Here is a 14,901-nt window from a genome sequence, read left to right as displayed (position 1 = left end):
CGCGGCGCGTACATTTCGGCACTTATTATAATCGGAAACAATAGAAAGACACGGAGTGATTGCTGCTGGCTGCGTCGACTGATAAAAAACAAACTGTACAGTACAATCGTGGCCAGAATCGTTCTGATACCCAATCTATCAACACAATACACCAAGGAAATGGGTGAGCTACAGTATCTGTTAATACTCGCAGAATATACAATGACTTCGTTCTTGCACGTATTATTTTTTTCCGAGCATGCGTGCTACACTGACTGTTGAGTAGTAGAAAGTTGTATGATTTAAGTCGCTGGGTTGTCTGTCTAATAACATGATACATTTGTGTTGTGTCTGAGATCCATACAATAGCGAAAATGTCTATCTATCTATGTAATAATGGTTAGCAAGTGAAGCAATGTAAACTAAGCGATAAGGTTCGCACGCTACGTTGTAAAGTGCATAATGAATTACTACGAGTTGGTTGAAAAACGGAATACTGTACACTAGTTTAATACCATTTTATATATAGCTGAGACCGTTTAAACTTTGATAACATTTTACGACAAATAATTAAGCAGAAGACCAATGGGATAAGTTTTAGTGGATTTTGCCATTGAATAAAATTCGGATTTAATAAAATTCAGCATTGGATTAGTTTAAAAGTGTGATTTGTGTTTGTAATGAAATTTAATTAAAAATTTAAATGTGCATTTTAACATTAAACATTAAATGAGTGTTTGTAATTTTGTCATCGGATGTACAAAATATGATCTGTTGTCAACAGAAAATGTATAAAATTGCAGAAAAAAAGCATTTAAAGTGAAATAAGATTTCATAACTTTCGAATCTTAGGTACACAACTATAAACAAATACTCTTAACTCAATGATTTTATCATTTGAAGCAGATTTACGATCGGCAATAAATACTCCAGAAGTTTAAAATCTGAGCATATGAACATCGGTGAACGAATTAGTTCGTCTACGAGACTCGACGTAGACTGCTTTTGGTTTTACTATGATGCACTTTTATTTCTGTGCACTAGAAGGGGGCGAGGCCAAACGACCACGTGACTTTGGGACGTAATGGGACAAGTTATAATATAAAAAATAAATTACATCCAGAGTGATATTAACTGAGATTCTTCCTCATTTACAGGACACACACAGGATAGTCACCAGAATTCGGACTTGGAATTTTATAAAGAAGAAACTGTTCTGAAGTATTGAAGAATAGTTACTTGTTAATACCAATATACTATTTATTGATTGTTTGTGATAGTACAAGAAATTATATGGACCAGTATATAATTAAAACAAGCTGGGAGTGAAACAACTCAACAAGTTACTGAAAAATCCCAATCGGGTGAAAATTAGTACGAGAAGTTTGAAATACCATAACTAATAAATTAAAGGATTATAGTGTAACTAAACTAAGTGATAAAAATACGACTGAGCGAGCCAGAATGGAAGGTGAGCGACGGCTAATATTTTACTTGGGATTAAGCTGGACCATAATCGTGAAACATTTGTGACCACTTGTTGGATTTTAAAATTTATATAGAACATTATACCCATAATTTTTTTGGCAATTGGGTTCATAAATTTCTGCAATTTGGCTCGGAAAAAAGACGATGGCACGTAAATGGGAAGGGCCATTGACAACAATAAATGTGCTGAATGTGTTGATATGGACGCTACATTGTGCGGTTGGCGAGAAGTTTTTCCAGTATAGGGACCACAGTGACATAATTATGCAGGAGAGACAAAGACATATGCTCTCTGTCCATAATAAGGTGGAAGCCGAGGTAAGATTAATGTGTGTTGTAAGGGGGGGGGGGGGGGGTAAGAAAGTGTGTGTTGTAGAGGGTTAAGATCATTGTGTGTTGTAGAGGGTTAAGATCATTGTGTTTTGTGAGGGTCTAAGATTAGTGTGTGTTTTATGGGGTTATTAAGATTATTGTGTAATGTGATGGGTTAAGATTATTGTGTGATATGAGCCGGGGTTAAGATTATCGTGTGATGTGGGGGGGTCTATGGTTTTTATATGATGTAGGGGGTTAAGAAAAGTGTGTGTTGCATGGGTCTAAGGTTAGTGTGTGTAAGATTATTGTGTGATGTAGGGGGGGGGGTCTAAGATTAGTGTGTGTTGTAGGGGGCTAAGATTAGTGTGTGTTGTAGGGGGCTTAGATTAGTGTGTGTTGTAGGGGGATAAGGTTAGTGTATGTTGAAGGGGTTAAGAAAAGTGTGTTTATGGGGTTAAGGTTATTGTGTGTTGTAGTGGATAAGATTATTGTGTTATGTAGGGGGATTATAATAAGTGTATGTTGTTGGAGGTTGAGATTATTGTGTGTTGTATGGGCCTGGCTTAAGATAAGTTTGTATTGCAGAGGGGTAAGATTAGTGTGTATTGTAGTGGGAGGAGGTAAGTGTATGTTGTAGGGGGGGGGATTAGTGTGTGTTGTAAGGGGGTGAACTTAGTGTGTGATTTAGGTGGGGGTAGATTAGGTTGTGTTGTCGGATTCTTCCGAATTATAGGGTGTTAAAATCGCTCAGTAGTGTAGGGAGTTGAGATCATTCTGTTTGTTTAGTGTGTGTGTGTGTGTGTGTGTGTGTGTGTGTGTGTGTGTGTGTGTGTGTGTAGAGGGGGGGGGGGGTGTACACCTCGTATGTAGGGGAATTTAGGGAAAAGTTTGTTTAATTGAAGCATGCAATAAGGTACACGATCAATTTATATGTTTATGAGTAGGATACTTAAATAATACGAGTGACCGTCATTATGTTGTGCATATTTTACAAACAAAAATAAACTAAGTTGTTTTACATCGATTGCGAAACGAGTTATAATACTGATATTAATGATTCACACTGGTATGAATGACGTCAGGCGAAAGTGTTGTAGTATATTGTTGTGGTGACCGGGATACTAACTCAGACGAAACTTGGTGACCACCGACACAACCTCACATTAACACCATAACTAATTGTTGTACGGTGTCCATCGACTTGTACAACAAGGTTGGTACCTGTACATGTTTTACGAGTATGCTGTTTATTCCAATTGAAGGTGACCTTAGGGCTACCTTTAACGTTTTATTAAACTCATCTACGTAAACGAGTTATTCCAAGCGAAGTTTTTGTTGTACGAGAAGAGATCCTTCACAATATGAGTCAGTTCGTGGCTCTTCAAATGGGATCGCCGGACAGATTTCACACTTAATCATTGAGACAACCAAAAACTCATTACCTAGAGTACAAAACAGCCTTATTTCCATTTAGTATCAAAAAGAATTTACCGCCGAAATTTCATTTAGTCATTTAATGGTTTTATTCATTCAGTTATTAAGAAGTTCACGCATGCGCATTGACTAATAATATAAAGGCATTTCGCGCGGCATTTTGCACTGAACCATCAAAAGGTAGCATTTATTTTTTGTCTTCTAAAGAATAAGTCGGCGCCGGGCTGCGCACGACATAACAAATTTATCGTTTATAAGACCAAAAATAAGGACTATTACATAATGCTAAGTCAACAAAAATGACTTCGTCATTGCAATAAATGAATAATCGTCCTAAATGGTTTTACGTATATTTAATCCATACAAATCAGAATTATGTCTTTACAGTTAAATTCAAATATATGCTATTAATTCCTTAATACGAATACTTTCAACACTATAATACGAATGTAAATATTTCAAACCATTGCCTAAACAATATTCATTTATAGCGTCCCTCAAATTTATAATTACATTTTTTGGCTGTTTCATGGTATGACTAGACAAAATAATGTCCACTGAAATTCGTAGCATACCTTTAACCAATATTTTTCGGGGCTTTGGGTTCTCACAGTAAAACAATACTATATTGCTATAATGGCGCATGGTTTTATGTTAAATTGACTTCGATAACGTAATTGTTAACTTGTTTTATGAGACCCTGACCTCGCACTGTCTGCTGTAATAAAAGTTGGTTATTTGATGTAAAACGCAAGATGAATTTTTGATATATTTCAATCGTCTTCCACGGCGCATAGTTCTAAATGAAGATAGGACCTTTCACGTGCCATTATCAATTCTAATCTGCTTGTGGTATGACAGCTAGTAGAATTTGGTTACTTCATCTTGTAGATATCTTAATGATATTACAGCCGCTCTATTCAGTGACACTTAAACTGATACCAGTATAATATGCAATTGGAATTGTTGAATTATAGTAAGACCGCAACCATCCGGCTCTTGATTATCATCGGATTGTATCAAGGCTCTGAGTCGCCTGTGGGGGTAACACATTGTAACCGAACCAAAGTGACGCACGCAGACCCCGGTCGGTTTCCCTCTAACAGGGGCTGAATCATCTATCTCTCCTCTCGTTGTGTAACATTTAGATGTCATTCGTCGATTACCATTGTTGGGACTAATTTATTCTCCAAGAAAGAGGATATATGGCTGGTATTCAATATTGGTCTTAATTGGATCTAAGAACGATGTAGCTAATCGGATTACTTGTTATTAAGAACTGACAAATAACGTGAATAAAGTCAATGATGTATGCATTTTTGACAGTTTTCCAAAACAAATAAGATCTGTTCTACTGTGAGTTATCTTATATGCCTGAATTACATATACCCAACTCAATTGTGTCTGAGACATTAAACTAAAAAAAGTAAAATCTGTCAATCTGTGAGAATGCAGCTTTTATGATAATACCGATTGCAAGATCAGGTACGAATTTTACATCAATTAGGTCCAGCAGGCAATGCATACCCCGCCAGCATCAAATCACAATTCGCTATGTAACCCTTTTATATGGTTGTCTCTCGACTCCAGACAAATTTTAAAGGCCCTTTAAACGTCTATCTCATTTTATGACCGTAATAGTCTGATATCTTAAATAAATACGCCATTCGTCCGTCTTAATGGTCTCCCGGCACGCTATTTCAAACTCACACGAGTGCGCGTAATATTAGTCAGATGCTGCAACATTAAATTCCATGTGTATTTTGAATGTATAACAGTTACCAAAAAAAAAAGAAACGTTGGGTTGAACAATACAGAGACTTTTCAATAATCAAAATAAACAAGAAAGCAAGAATTTGGTCCGGATTGGACCTTCGTAATTTATTCAGCTGTAATATAGTACACAGTTCTGATGCTCGTAAATAGCACTTGGCTATATTTTTAGCACAAGGTTATATATTTTGTACAGCAAATGTTATGTTAGTATAATCTACCACTGACTTCAATTCATACCAGGAGAAATGTACAGATAAACTCGAACTAATCTTCAATGGTATATATAAATATACTCATAATCCTTTTCGACAATTCTTACAAACATCATTTTATTTGACCACACATGTATCACCAAAAATGTTATGTAAAAAACGACTTTACAATTTGTTTAATCGCTAGCATTATTTTGCTATGGGGGGGGGGGGAGGGGGGACACTAAAAACCCTTTACATTTTAACAGCCCTTTTTGAGGGTTCAGGGGGAAAGGCATCCCCTACGGTCCACCCCTCTAATGTCAAATCTTGGAGCCGCCCTGATATTCATGGCCACTTGCAGCGAGTACTAGAAAACTAGTCAATGACTATAACAGGCCTAGCTTAAAAAAGATAATATCACATGTTAGTTCAGTGTTGCTGTGTACCATGTATGTTGTGCTATGTTTATATCTCGATGGATCTCACATATCGTACATCGTATATATAATACCGCATATAGCGGTTTACCAAACACCGATATTTGGTTAAAATATCTCAATATTTCCTGTCTGGACTCATGCGCTATTAACGGTCGATAAGGCCACTGCTATTATTGTTTGTTCCTATGAAACGCCAACTTCATTTTACTTAGGTTTTCATAAACTGCACAAACAAATTGAACTTATCCCGATTTTTTGTTAATGGCATTTTATCAAACCAATTTTGTCTGAGACATAAGATGATTGTTTACATGTTATACACCAGTCAATTGTAACCCCGACCCCACCCCACCCCCACCCCCGGCCCGGAGAATAGCGGGGACTTTGACTTTCGGTCCAGCCAAGCCCGGGTAAAATCCCAGCCCCTCGGGGACGAACTACTGGTATAATCCCTGCCAAATGCTTCCGCTATTTTAGGTGCGAAAACAGAACCACCACATTCACCCGGCACTGCGGGGCCACCTGGAAGGTAAAAACATGGTCCGTTTCCCCGGCTATCCCCGGACCTGGGGGAGGGGGGGGGGGTAAATTTACTGGTGCATTACATTGTCACATGAATTTTAGTTACGCAATTCTTACAGTACTTTATTTTGTTGTGATTAGTGTTTCTATATGGGACCTCTTTTTTAATTGTTATCTTATTTCCAACGCCTACATAATTTTTCTTTTGGAAAATAATTTAGTGATGCATACAAACCGCAACATGAGTGGCCTTGTAGAAACTACTCGCATACTGGGATTTGGCACTGGTGACGGATATGTCAGAAGTCGCGGTAACCAAACACTTAAGTTTTGTAACCAGAAATGTGCGTAAATATTTATGTGTCTAAGTGTTTTTTATTAGAAATATACACATCCCACGATCCGTGTTGTTCTTGTTTGAACATGGACAAGCTAACTGGGCAAAACCGCACTGTCTTATTTTACTGGCAAAACTCCTCGAACAGTTACTTCCCTTTGCTGTACATGTCACGTGATGGTGATTAAATTCACGTGGCCGTGTCATATATTAAGTTTATTTTTTTAAATGTTGTTTTCCTCGCACTGTCATTGGCAATTTATTCATTTTAAGAATTTAAACGAAACATAACAGCAAACAGTTAAAACAACAAACAAAAAATAACGTAAAAAGTGACTAGCGGAAATCCAGCTATTTTTTGACTTGTTGACAGTGATCTTTTCTGTTCATCACAAAGATTAAACGAACAAACAAGAAACACATTACACAACAACCACGATGACAACCGAGGTGAATAAACTATATTAAGCCAATGGTTTAACCCCACCTTTCATCATTTTACACGATATTTTGATATGATAGTTTTATACTAGTGTAATGCACCAGTCAATTGTAACCACGCCCCCCCCCACCCCCCTGGTCCGGGGAATAGCGGGGACTTTGACTTTCGGTCCAGCCAACCCGTGGTAAAACCCCCGCCCTGTGGGTACGAACTGCTGGTAATTTCCCCGCTTAATGCCCCCGCGCCCAAGGGACCTTGGTAAGGCCCATTCCGTGCTATATTTGGCGCGAGGACAAAATCACCGCATTCACCCGGCACTGCGGGGCCACCTGGAAGGTAAAAACATGGCCCATTTCCCCAGCTATCCCCGGTATACCCCTGGACCTGGGGGGGGGGGGGGCATGGTTACAATTGACTGGTGCATAATGTTTGTTGTCATTTAGGGCTGTATTTCTTGTTTGGTGTATGTTTGACATTGGAACTATTGACTTCAAACAATATATTGATTTATTTATGGATTCTGGGCATGTCCCTGTAGTTTTCATACCGTTAACAGTATACATAAATAAATACGGGGGTAGCAGTCCGGTAGGGCAATGCAAACACAGAGGAACCGGTGTGTATGTACATTTTAAACGATTTGGGGCTATGCAACAGAACCAATATGAGCACATATCGCTCCAAACATAATAACAGCAATGTCAGGACAGCTGGTAGTTAGGACTGTGACCTAAATGTACCTGAACATATTAAGAAGAAAGATTATAGTCATAAAAAAAAACTTTTGAAAAAAAAGTCGTTCCTTGCTTGCTGTGTGCCTCTAAGATGCATTTACGACAGGCTTGTGACTTAATTTTTATTTAAACACCGTAAAAACCCTGAATGATTAATGGCTTGAACTAAATTTTACGTTTTACATATGTATAATACATACATGTTCTTGTAAAACACGGGCAAACGACACAATTGACAAGTCGACACTGTTGTTTTATTAATCGTGAATGCAGCCCGTCATATACTCGTATAAGCGATACGTCGTTGTAATTAATAACATTGAAATATCTGTTATGTCAGAGAAAAATGCTAAAATTTCGTAATTTCAAATATTGTCAAAGTAACATTGGCTAACAATAATAAAGGCACGTGTGATTAATAGTATGAGTAGGCAGAATTTATCTTGTTTTTATTTGTGTCACTTTATTTCGTTGAATATCGTTTATTTATTCTTAGAATTATGTTTTGATAAATAGCAAGATTATTTCAATTAAAGCGACTCGCTCATGAGTTTGGACTAAAAATAAACTGCATCTGAAAACACTTCTTCTTATGATTATTTTCCATTTTGATACCGAAAATGCAAAAGAAAAAATACAATTAAAATGAGAAAAAAAATTGTTTTTAACGGGATGGAGCCCGGTTTTTAGTTTTATTAAATACGTTGAAAGCATCACGTAATGATGTCAATCAACCAATCACGCTACAATCTTTTGCTGAATTGCGGAAGCAATTGTTTTAGAAATGATGTACTTCAACGACACTATTTGAGCATACACTAACATTTGTTGAAGCTGTCAGTATCTAAGTGTTAACACTAATTGATTTGACACTTTATTTAACACCCGTAATAGAAAGTCCATTACAAACCATGAGCATGTCCCTTTAACTGAATTCAAAATCTGCTTAGGCTATAACTAATAACCACAGGCATCTGAATCATTGTTTGTCACTAAAATATTGTTTAAAACCATTTTGGGTACATACAATGAGATAAACAACACATCTGAAGATATTTAGTGTCTTTGATATACAAAAAAGAAATATATATATGCTAATAACTATTTCGTTTGGCTGAACTCTCACAGATTGACCGTTTAGACAACTTTTTTATGTTGTGTTTTTTGAGCTAATGTTTGCGTTATTGTCTGGAAACAAATGATGTAAGACTGCTGACAAAAAATCAGATCGCTTGCTTGATTAACGTCCGGAAAATGATGTATAATGGCTAAAAGCGTTTTAACGTTTGAAAAAAAAAGATAATTTTTCGGCAAAGATTTTTCTTAATCTTGACCTTTCATGTTACGACCTGAGTCATGTGCGCGACACATTTCTGGACTAACCCTTAAACAGGCTGAATATTGACCATGCATTTATAGTAGTTTTAAATATCTTGCCATGAAGGTTTACTATGACGAGCTGGTGTGTCGCACACACGACCCAGGTCGTACCGCATAGGTCAAAATCAAGGTTAAAGGTCAAAAGTTGAAACGCTTTTTGTATTTATGTATTACTAACAAGTGCCCTAGCACACAACAGAATGGATTGCCTTAACAAACCAGCTATTAAAATATCGTTCTTTTTCACATTTTTGTGGTTAGTCAATTAAACGCGTTCATCACATAAAATATTCCATTCACAAATCTTCAGAAAGATTAGTTTTGTTATCAAAGGAATGAAATATAATATTTTATTGTGCACACACACACACACACACACCATACATTTTGTCAATAAAACGTTTGATTTAGGTCAGGCTCATAAATGATATTACTTGAACGGTTCACACTTAAAGGCGACGGCTGTTTATCATATTGTTCCGCATTCGGAACTCCTCGGCCATTTAGCCGTCGTGAACAACCTCGGATGAATGCCGGTATATCAGGAGAAGTAGTTCGTAAAATTAATATTAGTAATATCAATTAATTGTATTGTTTTGACGTATAGTTTGTTTAACCACGGACCTTTAAACCTGTGGTATAACGAAGTTGAAATTGATTCATGGTAAGTATATAATTGCATAAATAGTTAAAGATTCTGAAGCTAAAGTCCTTCTGTTTAACAAGTAAATTGAAATTATTACGGGATCTTCTTACTGCGTAGTTGAATTAAAAATGGCATTGTAAACCGTCCATAAACAACGTCGATGATGTGTTGTTTCGGATGGAAAATTGCCGAGATGCTCCGATTGATTCTACCAGTCTTTACGAACATGGTAGTTACCCCTTCCCCTATCCTAAAAAATATAAAAGTTGGTCTGAAAATAAAGACATTTTTTGTCGTTATTTTTTCTTCTTCGCTGAAACAGTGTATATAAATAATGATGCATGTTTGCAGATATCAATCCAATTAACCTTTATTCTGAGTCATTCAAATCAAATTAACCTACAAATGTAAAGTAGGTTAGTCAAACGCACACAGATAGGGTATAAATTTGAAAGAAATGTATCTTTAAATGCATGTTAAAAATGCAGCCAATGATATGTATGACTGTTAAATCAAATGTTATGTCAGTGCTGAAAAAACGCACAATATTGACCTTTTTACCTTCAATGTAAGGAATGTCTAGTATTCTGCAAGTAACACTAAATAAGTTATCAAGTTTAAGAGTTTTAAAGTTATCAACTGTATCATATATCCGGGCTTGTTGGTGCAAAGCGCCTGGTTGCGCAAGAGTATTGACGAAGACACAACGCACGCGAACACACTTAAATGAGGACAATACCCTTAAATAACAAACGCTCATTTGATGCCTTTAAATTATTCACAAATTGCTGATCTATCCTCTCCTCACCTACAAAACAGAACAAATCACCATCACCACCACCACAATAACCACCACTTCCACGACCATAACCACTAGCAACAGCAACAAAACAAAATCGATGCCTATACATTATTTACAAACATTTTGCTGATCTATCCTCTCCTCACCTACAAAACAGAACAAATCACCACCACCACCACCACCAACAACAACAACAACACCATCACCACCACTTCCACGACCATAACCACTAGCAACAACAACAAAACAAAATCGATGCCTATTAATTATTTACAAACATTTTGCTGATCTTTTTCCTCCTCATCTCCAAAATAGAACAAATCACAACCACCACCACCACCAACAACACCACCACTAGCAACAACAACAAAACAAAATCGATGCCTATAAATCATTCACAAACATTTTGCTCATATATCCTCTCCTCACCTACAAAACAGAACAAATCACCACCACAACCACCACCACCACTAGCAACAACAACAACAACACCACCACAACCACCACCACCACTAGCAACAACAACAATAAAAACAACAACGGTTTGAACCACAAAACACTTACTCATTGTGTATGTTATCGTGTAAATGCTGATGACGATGAATACGAACTTCGCGTCGCCATGTCACAAGGTACACTGTGCGGATAATGCCTTAAAGTTCCAAGCACTCGTAACATAAATAGTAGTTTGTGACGCTCTTGCTTTATATCAACGGGGCGAACATATGGTAAAACAAAGTTCTTTCAAATGGCCGGTCGAAAATATACCATGTGGCGGGTCGTTAATACGATAAAACGAAAGTACACCAAATGGAGGGGGGGGGGATGCCATATGTCGCAACTATTAAATACTAACGAAGTATTTTCACCTCGCCATTTGATGTGTTTTCGTCTTGTCACATACCGAATTTGCGTGTTTTCGCATTCCGGTAATCTAGTATATCGTTTTTCGTGGTTTGGCCTCGCCATTTTCCGAATTTTTCAAAGTCTTTTCGCGGCGAAAATGCGAAATGGCAAAAATCAGCCACCATATAAACAACATTCCTTTCAACTAAATCAATTTGAAAAAAGTAATGCTGACAGGTTTAATATTGTAAAGTTGCATAGTCAATTGTAAAGCACTATTAAATCGCTAGTAATGGTGCAAAAACGCCTGTTAACACTTGGAGGACAACCTCTTTGGCAAACAAAGGCAACCATCTTGCGTCATAATGATTCAATAATTATATTGAGTGTCGCGGAATGCTTTAAACTTCATTGCATCATTAAAACCTTTTTAAAATGACGAGAATAGCCGGAATTCCACATCCATGACTTAACAACGGTTTTACAGTACGACCTTATCAAGGATTCGTTTCCTTTAAGGACATTCAGTCGAAACCCGTTGGCTCGATATCTTAAGGACCGGCCAAATTACTTCGAGCCTCGCAAATATCGAGCCAAGCGAGTATGCATACAAAGAATAAAAAAGATCTATTTCATAAAGGTCGAGCCAACGAGGAAATCGAGCCAAGCGATGTCGAGCCAACGAGTTTCGACTGTACATCAGATCTACGCATAGAAGTACAAAACCACTTTGTCTCTGATAGAATTGTAGATAAGCAAATACTATCTGACTATTTAATAATTTACGTAAATTAAATTGGATATCTGGAACAGCAGTTTGACCATCAGCACACCAACAAGATTTTTTTTAATGAAAACCTGCAGAATTCTATATATATCCTATAAAACAACCACCATCAGACGTAGAAGATCCTACCACCAACAAAGCTGCTTAAACACCCACTTGCATGCAGACAAAATCATGAGTAAGGGCTTTCTCTCCCGCGGGCTTCATTACCTGGCTTGCGTACCACTTTAAGGTACCCAAAGTACAATTATGTGAACTATCGATGCCTGGGACCTATTTACAGAAACATCATAAGTAAAGATTGTACCTTTTTCTTAAATTCAATAATTCCCTTCACTGTTTTATTTCAAAGATATAAAGTGTTATGCCTAGTATATATCCTGCAATTAAAATACGGACACCAAACCTTATAAAAATGAAACTCAATTGTAAAGATAAGTTTTTTTGAAGAAATATAAAAATTCCAAATTTTACACTTAAGTAAAATTTGTTGAAAATTTCTTAAGATGCTGCTGTAATACAGACCCTAGTGACCGAAATGTATTTAACTATGATTGTAAAGGGTTTAATGACGGAAGTGTTATATGAGAAACGAGAAGCGTATTAAGGGGATTCGATTTCGAAACAACGTAAACAGTTAGGGCTAGGGTAGTCCATTGTCGGCAACCACGGCACTTTCTTCCGTTACACTGCATACACAACTAAGCATAGCGTAGTATGTATCGGGGGTATCCGACGATGGGGAAAGTTTTGAATCCCCGCCACCATTTTAATTATGCATAACATATGCCATATGACATCCATCCAGGTTATTTCAAGTTCGATTTTATTTAAAAAAAAGAACTCAAAATACAAACTGCAATATATTTATCAAAACATAATTGTTATTCATTAATTTTGATATTAGTAAGCATAAGGCATTTCCCTTTCATATGAGACCAAAATTATGTAAAGTCACCATTCATCACCATTTACAATATTTCCAGTGGCACTCTGAAATAAATATTGCCTGTGTTCACCGGATACCTTAGTAAAAACACAGTGAAACACCGGGGAAAATTAGTAAGAAAAAGGCATACTCGCTTTCATTTGTGCTAATATGTATTTATGGACGCAAGAATACCCATTATGAAATCCGAGATGATTAGAAAAAGCCCGGGGCAGTATTATGATATCATCTGTAATAGATCATGTGTACAATGGGGCTCATATAAATGACATATTTAAGTGCGCTTTCTCTTTTAAACGTGTGTGATCCAACCACGGGGCTTCTATTATTACAAAACATCGCTTTAACAATTATGCATTCTCCTGGCATTAAGAAAATGTTTCGAATTATGTTTTACATAAAACTCCAGTAATTGTAAGTTCAGCCAGTTTAATGTTGTATTTTCGATACGTTTATAATGTTTTCGTAAGACACAATTATGATATCGTTAATATTTCCATTTTTCAACTGTTTTAGTTGGGTTTCTACAGCAGTAAGTAATTATGGGTACCCTTTAAACACGTACACAAAATGTTGGTAGAAGCAGAAATCGGTCAGGAGAGTTCAATAGAACTAAGTCTATTGGTTGAAAGAGTATACGATTAATTGATTGATGTTTATTTAATTAAAAAACGACATCATAATATACACATTTGATTATATATATTACTGGGGTAGTTTCAATAAAAGTCATAAATTGATTCTAGCAGTTAATTGAAATCATCTTACCGTCATTGTTTCATTATTTTGCTACATATTTGTTTGTTTGAACTGAACTTTACTCAGGACTTTTAATGAACACAATATTGTGGAAATAAAAAAGCAATGATTTGCCTTGTGAGGCGTTTAAACAGATTTAAGATATGAAATACTTCTAAATTCTCATAAAGAAACAGTCATGATATTCTCGATATTTAGATGTATACTAAAATGCAATACCTGTGGACTGAAAAATATGGACAGATTATAAAGAACTGTGTTTTAGTGAACAACAGCATCGTTGTTAACTTTCAAATCGTTACTGCTCTGGAAGTTTAATGGATAAACGTGTGAGCTGCAATACGGCAAACAACATTTGAGACAACTGTTTCAGCCGTTCTTGCTTTAGTTTAAACTTTATTTAATTTTACAACGATTGTGAAACAAGCTATAACAACTTATATTAATCACTCTCGTTGGCACGATGTTGCGCGAGAGTGTGGTCTTGTGTTGTGGGGGAAACCGGAGAACCCGGAGAAAACCCACTTGTTCGGCTTGGTGACCACTAACCAAACTCACATTCGTTCTTGCTTTATTTAAATATATCAGTACGTCATCAAAACTATCACGTTTATAAGTTAACATCGATGTCATTAATTCACTTTAACAAAGTTCTAAACAATCGGCCCATAGTTGGTTACTCGAATAAAGTTTAGAACTATAATTTCCGTTTAAAGCCCTAGAGCTTATTGCCAATGAACTCCTCGGTATTTATACTTACTATGTGACCAAGGTGACAGGATGATCGTCCAGGGGATGTATTTAATAAGCAGCTTAGTTTGAACTTAAATTTAAGATTATAAACTAAGTGTTTTGATTGGTCTGTATATTTAGCTGACCATTATGATGAATGGACTCACTGATGCATGTCTTACGATAAGGATAAAATCAATATTGAATAATGGCCCAGAGAGGGTACCCCAGACCGCCATCATCCCTTGTCTTATAAACTTGAATTATTATTCATGAACACTGTTATGTAACACCCTTTTCACTACCTCTGACTGATACTGCCTTCTTTGCTATAATGCA

General features: G+C 36.5%; 1 protein-coding gene across 1 annotated transcript in view; it reads left to right on the top strand.

Moving 5' to 3' along the window:
- The first annotated feature begins 374 nt into the window (after positions 1–374).
- Positions 375–14,901, top strand: part of LOC128212068 (matrix metalloproteinase-21-like) — a 39,660-nt gene continuing 25,133 nt past the window's right edge. The window contains exon 1 of the mRNA XM_052917314.1: positions 375–1,785. Coding sequence (XP_052773274.1) covers positions 1,612–1,785 — 174 coding nt within the window. The 5' untranslated portion in view covers positions 375–1,611. The remainder of the gene's footprint in view (positions 1,786–14,901) is intronic.

The sequence above is a fragment of the Mya arenaria genome, chromosome 12 (assembly GCF_026914265.1).
Source record: "Mya arenaria isolate MELC-2E11 chromosome 12, ASM2691426v1".
Lineage (NCBI taxonomy): Eukaryota > Metazoa > Mollusca > Bivalvia > Myida > Myidae > Mya > Mya arenaria.
The sequence above is the reverse complement of the archived record's forward strand: the minus strand, read 5'-3'. Positions and strand labels throughout refer to the sequence as shown.